General features: G+C 60.0%; 2 protein-coding genes across 3 annotated transcripts; one reads left to right on the plus strand and one right to left on the minus strand.

The window, feature by feature from the left end:
• Positions 1–3,310: 3,310 nt before the first annotated feature.
• LOC107049580 (bolA-like protein 1) lies at positions 3,311–6,912 on the minus strand. 2 transcript variants are annotated; one of them, XM_015273309.4, is made up of 2 exons: positions 6,859–6,912; positions 3,311–5,088 (listed from the first exon to the last, which is right to left on the minus strand). In XM_015273309.4, the coding sequence occupies exon 2, from the start codon at positions 5,081–5,083 to the stop codon at positions 4,700–4,702; it is 384 nt and encodes a 127-aa protein (XP_015128795.2). In that variant the 5' UTR covers positions 5,084–5,088; positions 6,859–6,912; the 3' UTR covers positions 3,311–4,699. The 2 variants fall into 2 exon arrangements, with proteins under 2 accessions (XP_015128795.2, XP_015128796.2); XM_015273310.4 differs by having other exon boundaries at positions 6,822–6,912.
• Positions 6,913–10,748: 3,836 nt separating this feature from the next.
• On the plus strand, positions 10,749–20,036 carry LOC777082 (steroid receptor seven-up). Its single transcript, XM_025143600.2, has 3 exons — positions 10,749–11,052; positions 16,942–17,469; positions 19,762–20,036. The coding sequence occupies exons 1-3, from the start codon at positions 10,749–10,751 to the stop codon at positions 20,034–20,036; spliced, it is 1,107 nt and encodes a 368-aa protein (XP_024999368.1).
• The last annotated feature ends 832 nt before the right edge of the window (positions 20,037–20,868 follow it).

The raw sequence follows: 20,868 nt of genomic DNA on the forward strand, positions 1-20,868 counted from the left end.
GGGTGCGCAGCCCCCCTGGGTGTGCATTGCAGGGGTTTGCATGGGGAGGTGGGGGGGGGCACACAGTGGGGTGCACAGCGCTGTGGGGCGCAACAGCCTTGGAGGTGGGGGGTGTTGTGGGGGGGGGGCTGGGAGTGAATGAGGTGCCCACACCCCCACACCTTTCCTGCTTTGGGGGGGGCTGTGCACGGGGCTGCAGCCTTCCCCCCCCCCCCCCACTCCCGCAGCTGTGCGCCCCATAGCAGCAGAGGGACAGGGGGGGCACAATGGGGTCACCTCTCCCTGACCCCCTCCCCCCCCCCCGCCGATAATTCCTTTATTTTTCCTATTCTTTCAATGATTTTCCTTTTGCTGCAGGGGGGGGCGGCGGGGGGGGGGGGGGGGGGCGCCTGAATCCCAACCCCCCACCCCCCCCAAACCCTCAAAACCAGCATTGGTTTGCAAAGCACAAATACAGCGCTGGGACATTCCCCCTCCCTCCCTCCCTCCCCATAACCCCCCCCCCCCCCTTCTATAACCCACCGTGGGGGGATGTGGGGGTGGGGGGGGGGGGGTCCCAGCGCTGTGCCCCCCCTTTCCCTCCCCCCCCCCCCCCCCCCGGAGGCTCAGTCCCAGCGCAGGATGGGAGCTGAGCTCTATGCAAACAGCACTTTGCAGCCCCTCCAGAACGCGAGCAGCCCCATCTCCCCCCCACCCAACCCCCCCACCCCCGCGTCCGTCCATCTGTCCGCCCCCCCCTTCCCCCCCCCCCCCCGCCTCGGTGTCGCTGGTCCGTGAGGAGCGCGTCCGTAGTTCTGTCCGTGCGCAGTTGTGCCGTGCTGTAGTTTTTAGATGTTTGTAAAGAATTAAAAAATGACACACACAAAAAAGGGAAAAGATCCCAAACCCCGAATCCGCCCCCAAACATCACCCCAAATCCGCCCCCAAACATCACCCCAAATCCGCCCCCAGACATCACCCCGAATCCGCCCTCAGACATCACCCCGAATCCGCCCCCATACATCACCCCAAATCTGCCCCCATACATCACCCCAAATCCGCCCCCAGACATCACCCCGAATCCACCCCCATACGTCACCCAGAATCCGCCCTCAGACATCACCCCGAATCCGCCCCCATACGTCACCCCAAATCCGCCCTCAGACATCACCCCGAATCCGCCCCCAAACATCACACCAAATCTGCCCCCATACGTCACCCCGAATCCGCCCCCATACATCACCCCAAATCCGCCCCCAGACGTCACCCCGAATCCGCCCCCAGACGTCACCCCAAATCCACCCCCAAACATCACACCAAATCTGCCCCCATACGTCACCCCGAATCCGCCCCCATACGTCACCCCGTATCTGCCCCCATACGTCACCCCAAATCCACCCCCATACATCACCCCAAATCCGCCCCCAGACATCACCCCAAATCCGCCCCCAAACATCACACCAAATCTGCCCCCATACGTCACCCCGTATCTGCCCCCATACGTCACCCCGAATCCACCCCCATACGTCACCCCATATCTGCCCCCATATGTCACCCCATACCTGCCCCCCCATATCCATCTGCCCCATATATCACCCCATATCTGCCCGTATCCATCACCCCATATCTGCCCCATCCATCACCCCATATCTGCCCCGTATCCATCTGCCCCATCCATCGCCCCATATCTGCCCCCAAACATCACCCCATATCTGCCCCATATCCATCTGCCCCCATCCATCACCCCATATCTGCCCCGTATCCATCTGCCCCATCCATCGCCCCATCCATCACCCCATATCTGCCCCATATCCACCTGTCCCATCCATCACCCCACATCTGCTCCGTATCCACCTACAACATCCATCACCCCATATCTGCCCCATATCCATCTGCCCCATACATCACCCCATATCTGCCCCATATCCACCTACCCCATACATCACCCCATATCTGCCCCATATCCACCTGCCCCCAAACATCACCCCATGCCTGCCCCCATATCCATTTGCCCCCATATCACCATATGTGAGCCCATATCCATCTGCCCTCATATCTACCCCCATATGTGGCCCCATACCTGCCCCCATATCTATCTGTCCCCATATATGCCCCCCATATCTATCCGCCCCCAATCTACCCCCACATCAGCACCCATATCTGCCCCCATACCCATAGATGCCCCCATATCTGCCCCCATATCCACCTGCCCCCATACCTGACACCATACGTGGCCCCATATCCATCTGTGCCCATATCTACCTCCATATGTGGCCCCATACCTGCCCCCATATCTATCTGTCCCCATATATGCCCCCATATCTATCCGCCCCCAATCTACCCCCACATCAGCACCCATATCTGCCCCCATACCCATAGATGCCCCCATATCTGCCCCCATATCCACCTGCCCCCATACCTGACACCATACGTGGCCCCATATCCATCTGCGCCCATATCTACCTCCATATGTGGCCCCATACCTGCCCCCATATCTATCTGTCCCCATATATGCCCCCATATCTATCCGCCCCCAATCTACCCCCACATCAGCACCCATATCTGCCCCCATACCCATAGATGACCCCATATCTGCCCCCATATCCACCTGCCCCCATACCTGACACCATACGTGGCCCCATATCCATCTGCGCCCATATCTACCCCCATATGTGGCCCCATACCTGCCCCCATATCTATCTGTCCCCATATATGCCCCCCATATCTATCCACCCCCAATCTACCCCCACATCAGCACCCATATCTGCCCCCATACCCATAGATGACCCCATATCTGCCCCCATATCCACCTGCCCCCATAACTGCCCCCCCATCTGCCCCCATAGCCGTCCCCACATCACCCGGCGGTGGTCCCAGAGCTGTGCTGCAGCTGCTGATGGATGGGGGTGGGGGCACAAAAAGCCCCAAATCCCCCAATTCCGCTGCAACGGCCACGATGACGCAGCACGGATTGCGACGACGCAGCGTTTATTACGACGCAGCACCTATCGCGATAGCATGGCGTCTATCGCGACACTGCATCTGCTGCAATGACACCGCATCTGTCACGACGCAGCGGCTGTTGTGATGACACAGCATTTATCGCAACGACACAGCATTAATCACGACACTGCACTTATCGCAATGACGCAGCATCTGTTGCCGTGACAACGCATCTATCGTGACACTGCAGCACCTATCGTGATGGCACAGCATCTATCGCGACAGTGCATGGCGCAATGACACCGCATCCATCACCACGACACAGCGTCTGTCGTGATGACACAGCATTTATCGCAATGACACAGCACTTATCACAATGACACAGCACTTATCGCAATGACACTGCATTTATTGCAATGACGCAGCATTTATCACAGTGGCACAGCATCCGTCGTGATTACACCTCATTTATCACAATGACACAGCATTTATTGCGATGACGCAGCATCTGTCGCCATGACACCGCATCTATCGCGACACTGCAGCACCTATCGTGATGGCACAGCACCTATCGCGACAGTGCATCTGCTGCAATGACACCGCATCCGTCACCATGACGCAGTGTCTGTCGTGATGACACAGCACTTATCGCAATGACACAGCACTTATCGCAATGACACAGCATTTATTGCAATGACACAGCAATTATCACAGTGGCACAGCATCCGTTGTGATTACACTGCATTTATTGCGATGACGCAGCATCTGTCGCCATGACACAGCAGCTATCGCAACACTGCAGCACCTATCGTGATGACACAGCACCTATCGCGACAGTGCATCTGCTGCAATGACACCGCATCCGTCACCATGACGCAGCATCTGTCGTGATGACACAGCACTTATCGCAATGACACTGCATTTATCGCAATGACACAGCATTTATTGCAATGACGCAGCAATTATCACAGTGGCACAGCATCCGTCGTGATTACACTGCATTTATTGCGATGACGCAGCATCTGTCGCCATGACACAGCAGCTATCGCGACACTGCAGCACCTATCGCGATGACACAGCATCTATCGCGACAGTGCATGGCGCAATGACACCGCATCCGTCACCACGACGCAGCGTCTGTCGTGATGACACAGCACTTATCGCAATGACACTGCATTTATCACAACGACACAGCATTTATCGCAATGACACTGCATTTATTGCGATGATGCAGCATCTGTTGCCATGACACAGCAGCTATCGTGACACTGCAGCACCTATCGCGATAACACAGCATCTATCGTGACACTGCAGCACCTATCGCGATAACACAGCATCTATCGCGACGCCGCAGCACCTATTGCAATAACACAGCATCTATCGTGACACTGCAGCACCTACAGTGATAACACTGCGTCTATCGCAATACTGCAGCACCTATCGCGATAACACTGCATCTATCGTGACACTGCAGCACCTATCGCAATAACATTGCATCTATCGCGACGCTGCAGCACCTATTGCAATAACACAGCATCTATCGTGACACTGCAGCACCTATAGTGATAACACAACATCTATCGTGACACTGCAGCACCTATCGCAATAACATTGCATCTATCGCGACGCTGCAGCACCTATTGCAATAACACAGCATCTATCGTGACACTGCAGCACCTATAGTGATAACATAGCATCTATTGTGACGCCGCAGCACCTATTGCGATAACACAGCATCTATCGTGACACTGCAGCACCTATCGCAATAACACTGCATCTATTGCGACGCCGCTGCATCCCCCTCAGCCTGGCGCTTGTCCCGCTTGGACCCCCCCATGCAGGGGGGCGGTTGGGGTATATTGGGGTCCCTCTCCCACTGCTGGGGGGTCCGGGCGACGATGCTGAGCGCGTGCAGCGGCCCCCGGAGCTCCGCGCCCAGCACGGCGTGCACCAGGCGGTGTCGCTCAATGGGGCTGAGCCCCTCGAAGCGCCCGCTGACCACCAGCAGCCCGAAGTGAGTCTCGGAGCCGGGGGGGGCGCCGTGCCGGGGGGAGTGGTCCTCCAGGTGGAGGTGGGTGGGCTGCAGGGCTGCCGTCAGCTTGGAGAGGATGGAGCGGGCGACGGGGCCGGAGGGCAGCGCTGAGAGGGTCGGGGGCGGCATCGGGGCTGGGAGGGGGAGAGGGGGGGTCAGAGAGTGGGGAGGGGGTGGGGAGGGGGGGGGGTTGGGGGGGTTATGAGGGAACAGACAGTATAAATGGGGTATATGGGGTGTGCGGTGGGGAGGTTTGGGGGGGCTGCAGGATCAGATCTCATTTATGAGGTGGGGTATGCTGGTATATAGTGGGGGTGTATGGGGTGGGGAGGTTTGGGGGGGATTCTGAGGGAACAGAGTATAAATGGGGTATATGAGGTGTGCGGTGGGGAGGTTTGGGGGGGCTGCAGGATCGGATCTCATTTATGAGGTGGGGTATGCAGTTATATAGTAGGGGTTTATGGGGTGGGGAGGTTCAGCAGGGGCTGCAGGATGAGATCTCATTTATAGGGGTAGGGTATGCTGTTATATAGGTGGGGTGTATGGGGTGGGGAGGTTTTGAGGGGGGTTCTGAGGGACTGAACCCTATAAATGGGGTACGGGGGGTGTGGGGTGGGGAGGTTTGGGGGGCTGCAGGATCAGTTCTCATATATAGGAGTGGGGTATGCAGTTATATAGTGGGGGTGTATGGGGTGGAGAGGTTCAGCAGGGGCTGCAGGATCAGATCTCATTTATAGGGGTGGGGGTATGCAGTTATATAGTGGGGGTGTATGGGGTGGGGAGGTTTTTTGGGGATTCTGAGGGAACAGACAGTATAAATGGGGTATATGGGGTGTGCGGTGGGGAGGTTTGGGGGGGCTGCAGGATCGGATCTCATTTATGAGGTGGGGTATGCTGTTATATAGTAGGGGTTTATGGGGTGGGGAGGTTCAGCAGGGGCTGCAGGATCAGATCTCATTTATAGGGGTGGGGTATGTTGCTATATAGTGGGGGTGTATGTGGTGGGGAGGTTTTGAGGGGGGTTCTGAGGGACTGAACCCTATAAATGGGGTATGGGGGGTGTGAGGTGGGGAGGTTTGGGGGGGCTGCAGGATCAGATCTCATTTATAGGGGTGGGGTATGCTGTTATATAGTGGGGGTGTATGGGGTGGGGAGGTGTTGGGGGGGTTCTGAGGGAACAGACAGTATAAATGGGGTATGGGGGGTGTGGGGGGGGGAGGTTTGGGGGGGCTGCAGGATCAGACCTCGTTTATAGGGGTGGGGGTGTACAGTTATATAGTGGGGGTATATGGGGTGGGGAGTTTTTGAAGGGGTTCTGAAGGATTGGACCCTGTAAATGGGGGAATGGGGTGGGGGTGTTCGGGGGGGGCTGCAGACTTGGTTTATTTGGGGGTGGGGGGGTGAGCAGTTGTACAGTGGCGGTGTATGGGGTGGTGAAGTTCCAGGGGGGTTCTGAGGGACTGGAGCCTATAAATGGGGGTATTTGGGGAGGGGAGGGGGGCGGATGGGGTATGGAAGGTTATGGGAGGGGGAGGTCTGGGTGGGAGGGGGGGGCTCTGAGGGACCTGACCCAGATCTGCTCCCACAGAGCCCCCCAAAACCCCCCGCTCTACCACCCCATACCCCCCCAGCATCTGCTCCCGCAGAGCCCCCCACCCCCCGACCCCTCTAACAGCTCCCCCCGATGCTGCACCCCCCACCCGGACCCCCACACAACCCCCCCTCCCCCAAACCTCCCCCCCCCATAACCATCCAACCCCATACCCCCCTCTATAGGGTCCGGTCCCTCGGAGCCCTCCCTAAGCCCCTTGTGCCCCCCATCCAACCCCACACCGCCCCCCCCACATAGGACCCACCCCCGACCCACCACAATGGGGTCGCGCTCACGACCCCAGCGCCCTCACCACGCTCCGCAGCAGCGCCGCTGCGCCGCGGGGCACGATGGGAAATGGAGTCCCTCCGCCCACTTCCGCTCCGTCACGTGGTCACGGCGGAACTACAACTCCCAGCGTCCCCCGCGGCACCGGCGCGGCAGTGGGATCCAACGGAGCGGGCGGGGGGGACACAGGGGGAGGGAGGTGTCACCCACGGGTGGGGGGGACACGGGGCTGTACCGGGGGTTGTGACAGCAGTGGGGAGTGACACGAAAGGGACTGTGCCACGAGTGGGGGTGTGCCACGAGTAGGGGTGTGCCATGAGTGGGAACGTTGCGTCAATGGGAGTGTGACACCGATGGGAGTGTGACACGAGTGGGGTGTGATGCCAATATGGGAGTGACACGAGTGGGGTGTGACACCAAGTTGCACCATAGAGTGCAACAGCCCCATAAAGCCCCCACCCCATTAACCCCCTGCCCCATGAAACCCCCACCCCATAAACCCTCCATCCCCATAAATCCCCCGACCACGCCGACCTCAATGCCATTCCTGCTGCCAGCAGCTAAAAGCCCAGGAATTTGACCTAAAAGGAGCTCCGGGGCACTTATGGTGCCCCCCACCCCCTCACACCCCCCCCAGCCCTGCTGGGAACGCAGTGTTGGAGTTTATGAGCAATCAGAGAAGGCTCTGATTTAGGGCCGCCTGTGCCCCGGCTCTCCTGTCCCTGACTCCAGCTCCATCCTGGTCCCCTTTCCCTATGGGGCTGTGTCCCCTGACCCCCATCCCCATCCTGGTCCCCTTTCCCTATGGGGCTGTGTCCCCTGACCCCCATCCCCATCCTGGTCCCCTTTCCCTATGGGGCTGTGTCCCCTGACCCCATCCCCGCCCTTCTCCTCATCCTTTGGCCCCATCCCGTGTCTCCAACCCCTGACCCCATTGAGGTCCTTATTTTTGCCCCATCCCCCTCCTGATACCCCTATGGGGATGTGGCCCCGGGCTCTCTGTCCCCATCCCCGTCCTCATTCCCTGTACCCGTTCCCATCCCCATCTCAGTCTCTGTTCTTGCCCCTTTCCTGTCCCCTGTCCCCATTCTCTGTCCCAATCTCCACCCCCTGTTCCTAACCTCTGTCCCTGTTCGTATCCCCACATCTGTCCCTATTCTTATCCCTATCCCTTTCCCCATCCTGATCCCCTCTCTCCCATAGGGACATAGCCCTGGTATCTGTCCCTGTCCCCATCCCTGTCACCTTTCCTATCCCAATTCTTGTCCCTGTCCTTATCCCCGTTCCTGTCCCTATTCTTCTGCTTGTCCCCTGTCCCCATCCCCATCGCTGTCCCCTGTCCCTGTTCCCACTGTCCCCATGCCATTCCCCAGCATGGGAATGAGGCCCCGGACTCCATGTCCCCTGTCCCCAACCCTGGCCCTTTTTTCTGCCCCCATTCCTGTCCCTATTTCTGCCCCCTGTCCCTATTCGTGTCCCCCTCCCTACCCCCATTCCCCAAGCCCCGCCCACTTCCCGTAGGCCCCGCCCCAGAGACACGCCCTTACAGGCCTCGCCACGCCCCCCTCCCACTGATTGGTGGGGAGTCTGCTGACGTCACGCTATGCCGCGGAAAGCCCCGCTCCCCATGTGCCCTTATATAGCCACGCGATCCTTATATGGCCATGTGGGGGCGGGGCTTAAGCCGGGCGCCGCGTGACGGGGCCGCACGTGGGCGCGCGCAGAGGGGGACACGCTTGCAGGTTTGCACGCGCACACAGCTGTGCACAGCCGCAGGCACACGTGTGTGCACACAGGTTCGTGTGAACACATATTTCCACGTGCACACGAGTGCACACACTGGGAGGAGGTCCGTGCACACGTGTGCCCGTGCACAAACACGCCCGCACACAAATATTTGCACACGTGTCCACGTGCCCATGCATACAAAGGCCCGTGCACACAGACGTGCATACACGTGCCCGTGCACTCGCACACGCCCATACACACGCGCCTACACACACACACGTGTCCACGCACACACTCTTGCACGCCCCACCACCCTCCTGGAGCCCACTGCACGCTCACACACACTCGTGCACACGCAGGAACCCAGGCACCCACACGTGCCCGCGCACCCTCCCAGCGCGCACTGCACACTCGCATCGCTGCACACGCGCGCACCTCCAGCTGCGCAGTCCCCCACCCACGCGCGGACCCCCCAAAGCTCCTCGGATTCGCTCTCACGCGCCCACTACACGGAGCTGCCCGAGCAAACGGACGGACGGACACCGGGACACGCGTGGGGCAGCCCCGGGCCCGGCAGAGCCTGAGGAGGAAGCGCGGCTCCGGGGCTCCGCCGGGACCCTCCCACCCCCCAACCCCGAGGAGCCGCCCCCGGAGCCGGGACCCACCCCACCCCCGGGCGGCCCTCGGGGAGGAGAAGGAACTTTTCTCCCTCCTCCTCCTCCTCCTCCTCCGGCTCTCCGTCCCCATCCCTCCGTCCTCGCCGCGCTCCTCCGCTCGCCCCCCTCCTCCCGCCCCGTCCCCTCCCCGCCTCTCTCATTCCGTTCCTCCCTTCCCCACACCGGAGCTCTTTTCCCCCATCCCCACCCTTCCCTTCCGAAGCCCCCTTCTCCATCCCGGGGCTCCATCCCTTCTCCATCCCGGGGCTCCTTTCCTCCATCCCGGTTCTCCATCCTTTCTCCATCGCGGAGCTGCTCTCCCCCATCCCGCATTCCCTCCATCCCCACCCGCTTCTCCCCTCTCCCATCCCGCACTTCCCCGTTCTCGGGTTCCTATTTCCAGCCCGGAGATTCCGACCCCCATTCCCGGTTTCCCCCTCTTCCACCCCGGAGCTCCCGATCCCAAATCCCGGCTCTCTTCTCCCACCTGGGCTCTCCCCGTTCCCTATTCCCGGTGCTGCTGTCTTCTCCCACCCCAAATCTCCCCTCGTTCCACCCCAAATCTCCCCTCGTTCCACCCCAAATCTCCCCTCGTTCCACCCCAAATCTCCCCTCGTTCCACCCCAAATCTCCCCTCGTTCCACCCCAAATCTCCCCTCGTTCCATCCCAAATCTCCCCTCGTTCCACCCCCGTGCCCACCTCTCCCATCCCGGAGCTCCCTTCTCCCATCTCAATTCTCCTCTCTCCCATCCCGGAGCTCCTTTTCCAACCCCGATATCCCATTCCCAATTCCCGGTGCCCAACTCTCCCACCCCAAACCCCCCTTCCTTCCCGGCTCTCCCCGTTCCCTATTCCCGGAGCTCCCTTTTCCCATCCCGGCTTTCCCCTTTTCTCCACCCTTCAGCTCTCTCCCCATCCCCTATAACCCGATCCCCATTCCCTGTGCCCCCCTCTCCTACCCCGGCTCTCCCCGTTCCCTATTCCCGGCGCTATCCTCTCCCACCCCAAATCCCTCCCTCTCCCATCCCGCTGCCCCCCGTTGCTCCTCTCCCCCACCCCCCCATCAAATCCCCCCCTTTCCCACCCCAGATCTCCCCCCTCCCATCCCGGAGCTCTTTCCCCTTCCCGGCTCTTCCCTTCCTTCCATTCCCATCCCCGACCTCCCTCTCCCACCCCAAACCTCCCCTCTCTCCACCCCGGCTCTCCCCGTTCCCCACTCCCATCCCGGTGCCCCCTATCGCTCCTCTCCCCCACCCCACCCCCAATTCCCCCCTCTCCCACCCCAAACCTCCCCTCTTTCCATCCCTGCTCTCCCCTTTCCCTATTCCCGGAGTTCCCTTCTCCCCCATCCCGCTTCTCTCCTCTCCCCCACCCCAAATCCCCCCTTCCTCCATCCCAGACATTTTTCCCTCCTCCCCCCCCGAATCTCCCCAACCCCCCCCCCCCCACCCCGCCCAGCGCCCCCTATTGCCCCTCTCCTCCATCCCCACCCCACTCCTTTCTCCCCACTCCCCCCACACGTTCCCCGCTATGGCTCTGACCGCCGCTCCGTGGCCGGACCCCACTCAGCCCCCCCCGGACGTTCCCAAAACGTCGGATAAAGGGGCTCCGGGGGGGAGCGGGGAGTGCGTGGTGTGCGGGGATCGGGCGAGCGGGAGGCACTACGGGCAGCGCACGTGCGAGGGCTGCAAGAGCTTCTTCAAGCGCTCCGTGCGCCGCAACCTGCGGTACAGCTGCCGGGGGGGCCGCGACTGCCCCGTGGATCAGCCCCACCGCAACCAGTGCCAGTACTGCCGGCTGCGCAAGTGTCTGCGGGTCGGGATGCGCCGGGAAGGTGCGGGGGGGGTAAGGGGGATATGGGGGAAGGGTGTGAGATGTGGGACATGGGGGGGTAAGGGAAGGCATGGGGGAAGGGTGTGGGATGGGGGGGGCGTGGGGGGTAAGGGGGGGTAAGGGGGGTATGGGGAACGTGTGGGGTTGGGGGGCATAGGGGGGTAAGGGAAGGTATAGGGAAGTGTGTGGGATGGGGGGGTTGTGGGGGGGTAAGGAGGGTATGGGGAAGGTGTGGGGTTGGGGGGCATAGGGGGGTAAGGGAAGGAATGGGGGGTCGTGGGGAGGGGAAGGGGGGTATGGGGAAGGTGTGGGGTTGGGGGCATGGGAGGGTAAGGGAAGGCATAGGGAAGTGTGTGGGATGGGGGGTCGTGGGGGGGTAAGGAGGGGTAAGGGGGGGTAAGGGAGTATGGGGAAGGTGCGGGGTTGGGGGGCATAGGGGGGTAAGGGAAGGCATATAGGGAAGTGTGTGGGATGGGGGGTCGTGGGGGGGTAAGGGGGGTATGGGGAAGGTGCGGGGTTGGGGGGCATAGGGGGGTAAGGGAAGGCATGGGGAAGTGTGTGGGATGGGGGGTCGTGGGGGTAAGAGGGGGTAAGGGGGGTATGGGGAAGGTGCGGGGTTGGGGGGCATAGGGGGGTAAGGGAAGGCATGGAGGGTCGTGGGGGGGGAAGGGGGGAATGGGGAAGGTGTGGGGTTGGGGGCATGGGAGGGTAAGGGAAGGCATAGGGAAGTGTGTGGGATGGGGGGTCGTGGGGGGGTAAGGAGGGGTAAGGGGGGGGTAAGGGGGGTATGGGGAAGGTGCGGGGTTGGGGGACATGGGGGGGTAAGGGAAGGCATGGGTGGTCGTGGGGGGGTAAGGGGGGTATGGGGAAGGTGCGGGGTTGGGAGGCATGGGGGGTAAGGGAAGGCATAGGGAAGTGTGTGGGATGGGGGGGTTGTGGGGGGGTAAGAAGGGGTAAGGGGGGGGTAAGGGGGGTATGGGGAAGGTGTGGGGTGGGGGGGTCATGGGGAGGTGAGGGGGGGCATGGGGAAAGGTTGTGGGATTGGGGATCGTGGGGGTAAGGGGGGTATGGGGAAGGTGTGGGGTTGGGGAGCATAGGGGGGTAAGGGAAGGTATAGGGAAGTGTGTGGGATGGGGGGGTTGTGGGGGGGTAAGGGGGAGTAAGGAGGGTATGGGGAAGGTGCGGGGTTGGGGGGCATGGAGGGGTAAGGGAAGGCATAGGGAAGTGTGTGGGATGGGGGGGTAAGGGGGATATGGGGAAGGTACAGAGTTGGGGGGCATGGGGGGGTAAGGGAAGGATTGGGGGGTCGTGGGGGGGGAAGGGGGGTATGGGGAAGGTGCGAGGTTGGGGGGGCATGGGGTAAGGGGAGGTATAGGGAAGGGGAGGGGTGGGAGGGGCATGGGGGGTAAGGGAGGGCATGGGGAAGGTGTGGGGTGGGGGGGTATAGGGGGGTAAGGGGAGGTATGGGGAAGGTGAGGGGTAGGAAGGGTTGTGGGGGGGTAAGGGAGGGCATGGGGAAGGGGTGTGGGATGGGGGATCGTGGGGGGTAAAGGGGGGTATGGGGAAGGTGTGGGGTTGGGGGGCATAGGGGAGTAAGGTGGGGTATGGGGAAGGTGTGGTGGGGGAGTGAGTAAGGGGGCAACGAGAAGGGGGGCTATGGGGTAATGAGGGGCACAAGGAGGTGGGATGTGGGGTAATGGGGTAAGGGGGGGTAAAGGGAGGGGGGGGTATGGGGTGAGTGGGGGCACAAGGAAGGTGGGATGTGGGGTCTGGGGGAAATGGGGAACGTGCAGGGAAGATGGGGAGGTAAAGGGGGGGGGAAATGGGGGGAGAGATGGAAAGGGGAGGGGGGGGGGAGGAAAAAGGGGAAAGTGATGGGAAGTGAAAGGGGGAGGGGGGAAGGAAAGGGGAGAGGGAAAAGGGAAGAGAACTCCTCGTTCCTTCCCCCCCCCCTCCCCACCTCTCATCCCCTTCAATCCCCAATCCCCGACCCCATTGTTGTGTCCCCAAATGGGGCGCAATGTCCCAATCCCAAACCGGCCCCCCTTCCAACTCTGAGTTCTGCGGAGTCGGTCTGTGGGGCCGATGTGGGGCACAGAGGGGTGAAGGAGAGCGGGAATGATTGGGAACGCAACCCTAAAAGAGGAGGAATTTGGCTTTGGGGGGGGGAGAGGGGGGAGAAATGGGGGATTTGGGGGAAATGGGGGAATTGGGGTGTGGGGGGGGTGGGGAAAATAGTGGGAATTGGGGGAAATGGGGGATGTGGGAGAAATGGGGGGTGTGGGGGATTGGGAGAAATGGGAGGAAATGGGGGAAGTGGGAGAAGGAGGGGAAACTGTGGGATGGGGAGAAGTGTGAATTGGGAGAAATAGGGGGAAATGGGGGGAAATAGGGGAAAATGGGGGGGTGGGAGATGGGGGAAATGGGGGAAATTACAGAATGGGGAAAATGGGGTGAATTGGGAGCAATAGGAGGGAATTGGGGGGCATTGGGAGCAATGGGGGAAGTGGGAAACTGATGGGAAATGGGGGAATCCCAATAAATAATGGGGAAATGGGGGGAATTAATGGGAAATGGGGGAATCCCGACAAATAATGGGGAAATGGGGGAATAATGGGATATGGGGGAGTTGTGGAAATGGAAAGGAGGTGGAAGAGCTGCGCAGATTAAGGGGGAAATGAGGAATTATGGGGAAAAATGATGGGGGGGTGGGGAAGAAATGGGAGAATGGGGCGAAATTTGGGGGAAAAGGAGAAGATTGGAAAATATTGGGGGGGAAATGGGGGGTGGTGGATAATAATGGGGGGCGCTGTGGGGCAGCGTTGGGGTTGTTGGGGTTTGGGGTCTTCTTTGGGGGTTTGGGGTCATTGGGTTTGGGCTCTTTGGGGTTTGAGGTCTTTCTTGAGGATTTGGGGTCATTGGGATTTGAAGTCTTTCTTTGGGTTTTGGAGTCACTGAGATTGGGGATTCTTTGGAGTTTGGGATTTGGGCTCTTTGGTGTTTGGACTCTTTAGGGTTTGGTGTCATTGGGGTCTGAGCTCACTCTTTGGTGTTTGAGGTTGTTGGCTCTTACTTTGGGGTCGTTGGGTTTGTGCTCTTTGGGGTTTGGGACTGGAATCCTTGGGGTCTGGGCTCTTTGTTTGGGGTTGTTGGGATTTGGGGACGTTGGGTTTGGAGTCTTTCGGGTTTAGGCACCTTCTTTAGGATTTGGGGACACTGGAGTTTGAACTCTTTGGAGTTTGGGGTCATTGGGGTTTGGGCTCTCTCTTTGGGGTCACTGGGTTTGTTCTCTTTGGGGTTTGGAGTCTTTGGGTTTTGGAATTGAGGTCTTTGAGGTTTGGAGTTGTTGGGTTTGGGGTCACCGGTGTTTAGGTACTTTTTTAGGATTTGGGATCACTGGGGTTTGAACTGTTTCTTTGGAGTTTGGGGCCATTGGGGTTTGGGCTCTTTCTTTGGGGTTCAGGTTTGGGGTCGTTGAGGTTTAGGGTTGTTGGGGTTGGGGCGCTTTCTTTGGGATTTGGAGTTGTTGGGATTTGACTTCTTCCTTTGGGGTTTGGGCATTTTTTTGGGGGGGGGGGTCTTTGGGTTTGGACTCTTTTCTTTGGGGTTTGGGATTGGCACTGTTGGGGTTTGGACTCCTTCTTTGGGGTTTGGACTCTTTCTTTGGGGTTTGGATTTGGCCTTTTTGGTGTTTGGATTCCTCAGATATTGGGGTCATTGGAATTTGAGTTCATTCTTTGGGGTTTGGGGTCTTTAGGGCTTCAGGTCACTGAGGTTTTGGCTCTTTCTTTGGGGTTCGGATTTGGGGTCATTGGGGTCTTTGCCCCCACGTGGTGCCACGGGCACTGGGATGGATGGGGGTCGCTTGGGATCGTGCAGCGTTGGGCACTTATTCCATATGGGATTTTGTCTCCGTTTTTTCAGGGTGAGGGAACCCATCCCCTTTTGTGCCACTGCTGCAGTTTGCTCCCTAAATGAGCTCAAGCCTGACCCCAATTCTTCACTCCACCCCAAAAAAAAAGAGGGCAAAAATTGAGTGCAAGGGGGGGTCGGGGATTTTTGGTGCTGCAGTGGGGATTTGGGGTGATGCGAAGGGGATTTGGGGTTGTTATTGACGCCATAGGGATTTGGGGTTGGGATTGTTGATGCTGCAATGAGGATTTGGGGCGACGCAGAAAGGATTTGGGGTTTTTGGTGTCACGGTGGGAATTGGGGGGCTGGCAATGGGGCAGCGTTGGGCAGGCAGAGGTGCACATAGGGGTTATCCCAACCCCTATGGAATCAGGGCTGCCGGGCGGTGTTAGGATAAGTGTGGGGTGAGCTCACTGCCCTCCTGGCCCCACAGCACGGGGGGTGGGGGGGCGACAAGGAGGTGCGGTGACCCCATTGGGGTTTGAATCCCATACGGCAAAAACCTCAGAGGGTGGAGGGGGGTATGGAGGGACGCTGCTGTGCACCCCCCCCATTGGCTGCTGTCATTATGGGGGGCACTCCCGGTGTCACCTCGGGGACCCCATTAGCACAGCATCCTCACAAGAATGGGAGGGGACCCCAAATGCTGTGGGGGGGGTTCTGGAACCCACCGGGGCTCCCTGTGTGCAGTGTGCCCCCCCCGCAGCCCCCGGTGCTCCGTCCCATCGCTGTGCCCCATTCCCATTGCTGCATCTCATTCCCTCTCCTGCACCCCATTCCCATCCGTGCACCCCATCCTTTTGTGCATCCCATTCCCACCCATGCACCCCATTTCCCACCAGCACACCCCATGTTTTTTCAGAACCCCCATTCCCATTGCTGCATCCTATTGCCATCAGTGCACCCCATCCTTTTCCACACTCCAAATTATCACTGCACCCCGTTCCCATCAGTGCACCCCATTCTCACTGCTCCACCCCATCCCATTGTCTCACCCCATTCCTCTCTTTTCACCTCATTCCCATTGGTCCCCCCCATCCCATTGGGGTACCCCATTCCTCTCTTTTCACCCCATTCCCATTGGTGCACCAGATTCCCATCGGTCCACCCCATCCTATTGGGGTACCCCATTCCTCTCTTTTCACCCCGTTCCCATCAGTGCACCCCATTCCCACTGCTCCACCCCATTCCTCTCTTATCACCCCATTCCCATTGTCGCACTCCATTCCCATTGTCTCACCCCATTCCCATTGGTCCACCCCATCCCATTGGGGCACCCCATTCTTCTCTTTTCACCCCATTCCCATTGGGGCACCCCATTCCCATCGGTGCACACCATTCCCATTGTCTCACCCCATTCCCGTTGGTCCACCCCATTCCCGTTGGTCCACCCCATTCCCATTGGGGCACCCCATTCCCATCGGTGCACTCCATTCCCATTGTCTCACCCCATTTCTCTCTTTTCACCCCATTCCCATTGGTGTTCTCCATTCCCATTGGTCCCCCCCATCCCATTGGGGCACCCCATTCCTCTCTTTTCACCCCATTCCCATCGGTGTTCCCCATTCCCATTGGTCCACCCCATCCCATTGTCTCACCCCATTGCTCTCTTTTCACCCCATTGCTCTCTTTTCACTCCATTCCCATTGGTGTTCCCCATTCCCATTGGTGTTCCCCATTCCCATTGGTCCACCTCATCCCACTGGGGCACCCCATTCCTCTCTTTTCACCCCATTCCTCTCTTTTCACCCCATTCCCATCGGTGTTCCCCATTCCCATTGGTCCACCCCATCCCATTCTCTCACCCCATTCCTCTTTTCACCCCATTCCCATCAGTGCACCCCATTCCCACTGCTCACACCCCACACCTCACCCCTACCTCTTCACCCCTCTCCTATCGCAGTGCCCCATTTCCCACTACCACAACCCCCCCTCCCCCGCCCTTCTCCCCCCACCACTGACCCCTCTCCCCCCACAGCGGTGCAGAGGGGCCGCACGGCTCCCACTCCGAGCAGCGCAGCGCAGTACCCCCCGACCCCAGGGGACCCCTCCGGCTCTCCCGGCTCCCTGAGCACCTTCATCTCCCTGCTGCTGCGTGCCGAGCCCTACCCTCCCACCCGCTGCGGCACCCAATGCCTGCAGCCCGGCGGCGTGCTGGGCATCGAGAGCGTCTGCGAGCTGGCCGCCCGCCTCCTCTTCAGCGCCATCGAGTGGGCCAAAGGCATCCCCTTCTTCCCGGACTTGCAGCTCTCGGACCAGGTTGCCCTGCTGCGCGTGGCTTGGAGCGAGCTCTTCGTGCTGAACGCGGCGCAGTGCTCCATGCCGCTGCACGCCGCGCCGCTGCTGGCCGCCGCCGGGCTGCACGCCGCCCCCATGGCTGCAGAGCGCGTCGTCGCCTTCATGGACCACATCCGAGTGCTGCAGGAGCAGGTGGAGAGGCTGAGGGTGCTGCACGTCGATGCGGCCGAGTACGCGTGTCTGAAGGCTGTTGCACTCTTCTCGCCTGGTGAGGGTCGTGGCCGCAGGTTTGGGGGATGGGGGGGGGGGTGGGGGAATGAATGGGAGGGGAATGAATGAGGGGGCTGGGAGAGAGAGAGAGGGTGGGGCTAAATTGGGTGGGTGGGGCTTAATAGGGTGGGGTTTCAATGGGGTGGGGCTAAAGGGTGTGGGAGTAGTGGGGCTGGGAATGAATGGGTGGGGAGTGAGAGAAGGAATGGGTGGGGAATGAATGAATGGGTGGGGAATGAATGGACTGGGAGAGAGGGAGCGGGGCTACGTGGGGTGGGTGTGGCCTAATAGGGTGGGGTTGCAGTGGGGTGGGGCTAAAGGGAGTGGGAGTAATGGGGCTCGGAAGGAATGGGTGGGGAATGAGAGAAGGAATGGGAGGGGAATGAATGAGTGGGCTGGGAGAGAGAGGGCGGGGTGGAGTGGGAAGGGTGGGGCTGAATAGGGTGGGGGTTCGATAGGGTGGGGCTAAAGGGGGGTGGGAGTAATGGGACCGGGGATGAATGGATGGGGAGTGAGTGAATGAGTGGGCGGGGAATGAATGAGTGGGCGGGGAATGAATGAGTGGGCGGGGAATGAAGGAATGGGCTTGGAGAGAGAGGGTGGGGCTAAATTGGGTGGGTGGGGCTTAATAGGGTGGGGTTTTAATGGGGTGGGGCTGAAGGGAGTGGGAGTAGTGGGGCTGGGAATGAATGGGTGGGGAATGAGAAAAGGAATGGGTGGGGAATGAATGAGTGGGCTGGGAGAGAGAGGGCGGGGTGGAGTGGAAAGGGTGGGGCTGAATAGGGTGGGGGTTCGATAGGGTGGGGCTAAAGGGGGGTGGGAGTAATGGGGCCGAGGATGAATGGATGGGGAGTGAGTGAATGAGTGGATGGGGAATGAATGGGTGGGGAATGAGAGAAGGAATGGGAGGGGAATGAATGAGTGGGCTGGGAGAAAGAGGGTGGGGTGAAATGGAAAGGGTGGGGCTTAATGGGGTGGGGTTTTAATGGGGTGGGGCTGAAGGGAGTGGGAGTAGTGGGGCTGGGAATGAATGGGTGGGGAATGAGGGAAGGAATGGGTAGGAATGAACGGGCTGCGAGAAAGTGGGCGGGGCTAAATGGAGTGGGTGGGGCTTAATGGGGTGGGGTTTCAATGGGGTTGGGGCTAAGGGGGGTGGGAGTAATGGGTGGGGAATGAATGAAGGGGTGGGGGATGAATGGGTGTGGAATGAATGAATGGGAGGACAGAGGGTGGGCGGGGCTAAATGGAGCGGGTGGGGCTTAATAGGGTGTGGTTTGGGTGGGGGTAAATGGGGTGGGGGAGATGGGGCTGGGAAGGGATGGGCTCAGTGTGAATGGGCAGTGAGTGAATGGGGTGGGGCTAAATGGGGACAGTGGGGATTAATGGAGTGGGATTCATGGGGCTGGGATTAATGGGGTGGGAATTAATGGGATGGGGCTAAATGGGATAGGTTGGGATTAATGGCGTGGGGGTAAAAAGGGTGGGTGGGGATCAATGGGATGGGGCTAAATGGGGTAGGAATAAATGGGTTGGATGGGAATAAATAGGGTGGGGATTAATGGGGTGGGCCGGGATTAATGGGGCAGGGGTAAATGGGGTGGAGCTAAATGGGGTGGATGGGGTTTAATGGGGTGGATGGGGATAAATGGGGTGGGGCTCAATGGTGTGGGTGGGGATTAATGGTGCGGCTGGGATTAATGGGGCAGGGGTAAATGGGATGGAGCTAAATGGGCTGGATGGGGCTCAGTGGGGTGGGGCTCAATGGGGTGGGGCTTAATGGGGCAGGCTGGAATTAATGGGGCAGAGGTAAATGGGGTGGGGCTCAATGGGGTGGGCTCAATGGGATGGGGTTTAATGGGGCAGAGGTAAATGGGGTGGAGCTAAATGGGGTGGCTGGGGCTCAATGGGGTGGGGTTCAATGGGATGGGGCTCAGTGGGGTGGAGGGGCTCAGTGGGGTGGAGGGGCTCAATGGGGTGGGGCTCAATGGGGTTGATGGGGCTCAGTGGGGTGAGGCTCAATGGGGTGGATGGGGCTCAATGGAGTGGGGCTAACCGAGGCTGTGCCCGTGTGCCCCCACCCCATCTCCCAGCGGCTGCGCGGCACCGCGCCTCAGTTTCCCCCCGTGCACAGCAGAGGGCAAACCCCATATCCCACATATCCCACATATCCCACCGCTTCCCCCCCCAAAAAAAACCCCAACCCCGGTTTGGCAACGGGGTCAAATGGCCGAAGGGGGGAACCCCTCACGCCCCCCCCCCCCCCCCCCCCCCCCCCCTTCCCCCCGGACAGACGCGGCGGGGCTGTCGGAGCCGGGCCGGGTGGAGGGCGTGCAGGAGCGCTCGCAGTGCGCCTTGGAGGAATACGAGCGCGGCCGCCACCCCGCGCAGCCCGGGCGCTTCGGGCGGCTTCTGCTGCGTCTGCCCGCCCTGCGCCGCGTCTCCGCCGCCGCCATCGAGCAGCTCTTCTTCGTGCGCCTCGTGGGCAAAACCCCCATCGAGACCCTCATCCGCGACATGCTGCTCTCCGGGGCGGCCTTCTGCTGGCCCTACGGCCCCATGCAGTGACGGGGGGACGGTGGGGGTTGACGGAGCTGTGGCCTTCAGGGAGATGGGGCTGGGATTTGGGGAGATGGGGGGGGAAATGGGGGGGGAAGGGCCCACGGCCCTGCGGGGTCGGGCAGAGGGACGGGTGTGGGTTATTTATAAAGGTCAAATAAATGGTTTATCGCGCCCTCACCTCTCTCCCTCCATCCGTGTGCTGTTATTAACGGCCCCAACCCCATCTCCCATCCCAGCGCAGCCCCACCCTCCCCAAAATAGCCCCTTTCTGATCCCAGTATGCTCCAGTATCATCCCATTGCAAACTCCAGCGCGGTCCTAACACAGCCCCATCCTCCCCAGTGCAGCCTCCTTCTGATCCCAGTATGCCCCCACTATCACCCCATTGCAGCCCCCACTGAGGTCCCAGTGCTGCCCCATCCTCCCCAAAATAGCCCCTTTCTGATCCCAGTATGGTTCCAGTATAACACCCTTCTGATCCCAGTGTGCCCCCAGTATGGTTCCAGTATAACACCCTTCTGATCCCAGTATGCCCCCAGTATGGTTCCAGTATAACACCCTTCTGATCCCAGTATGCCCCCAGTATGGTTCCAGTATAACACCCTTCTGATCCCAGTGTGCCCCCAGTATGGTTCCAGTATAACACCCTTCTGATCCCAGTGTGCCCCCAGTATGGTTCCAGTATAACACCCTTCTGATCCCAGTGTGCCCCCAGTATGGTTCCAGTATAACACCCTTCTGATCCCAGTGTGCCCCCAGTATGGTTCCAGTATAACACCCTTCTGATCCCAGTGTGCCCCCAGTATGGTTCCAGTATAACACCCTTCTGATCCCAGTG

This window comes from Gallus gallus, chromosome 25 (genome assembly GCF_016699485.2).
Source record: "Gallus gallus isolate bGalGal1 chromosome 25, bGalGal1.mat.broiler.GRCg7b, whole genome shotgun sequence".
Taxonomy (NCBI): domain Eukaryota; kingdom Metazoa; phylum Chordata; class Aves; order Galliformes; family Phasianidae; genus Gallus; species Gallus gallus.

Coding starts and splice junctions, on each gene's coding strand:
- LOC107049580 (XM_015273309.4), bottom strand. CDS start 5,083: ATGCCGCCCCCGACCCTCTCAGCGCTGCCCTCCGGCCCCGTCGCCCGC.
- LOC777082 (XM_025143600.2), top strand. CDS start 10,749: ATGGCTCTGACCGCCGCTCCGTGGCCGGACCCCACTCAGCCCCCCCCG. Junction 11,053..16,941: donor GGTCGGGATGCGCCGGGAAG/GTGCGGGGGGGG, acceptor CTCCCCCCACAG/CGGTGCAGAGGGGCCGCACG. Junction 17,470..19,761: donor TGTTGCACTCTTCTCGCCTG/GTGAGGGTCGTG, acceptor CCCCCCGGACAG/ACGCGGCGGGGCTGTCGGAG.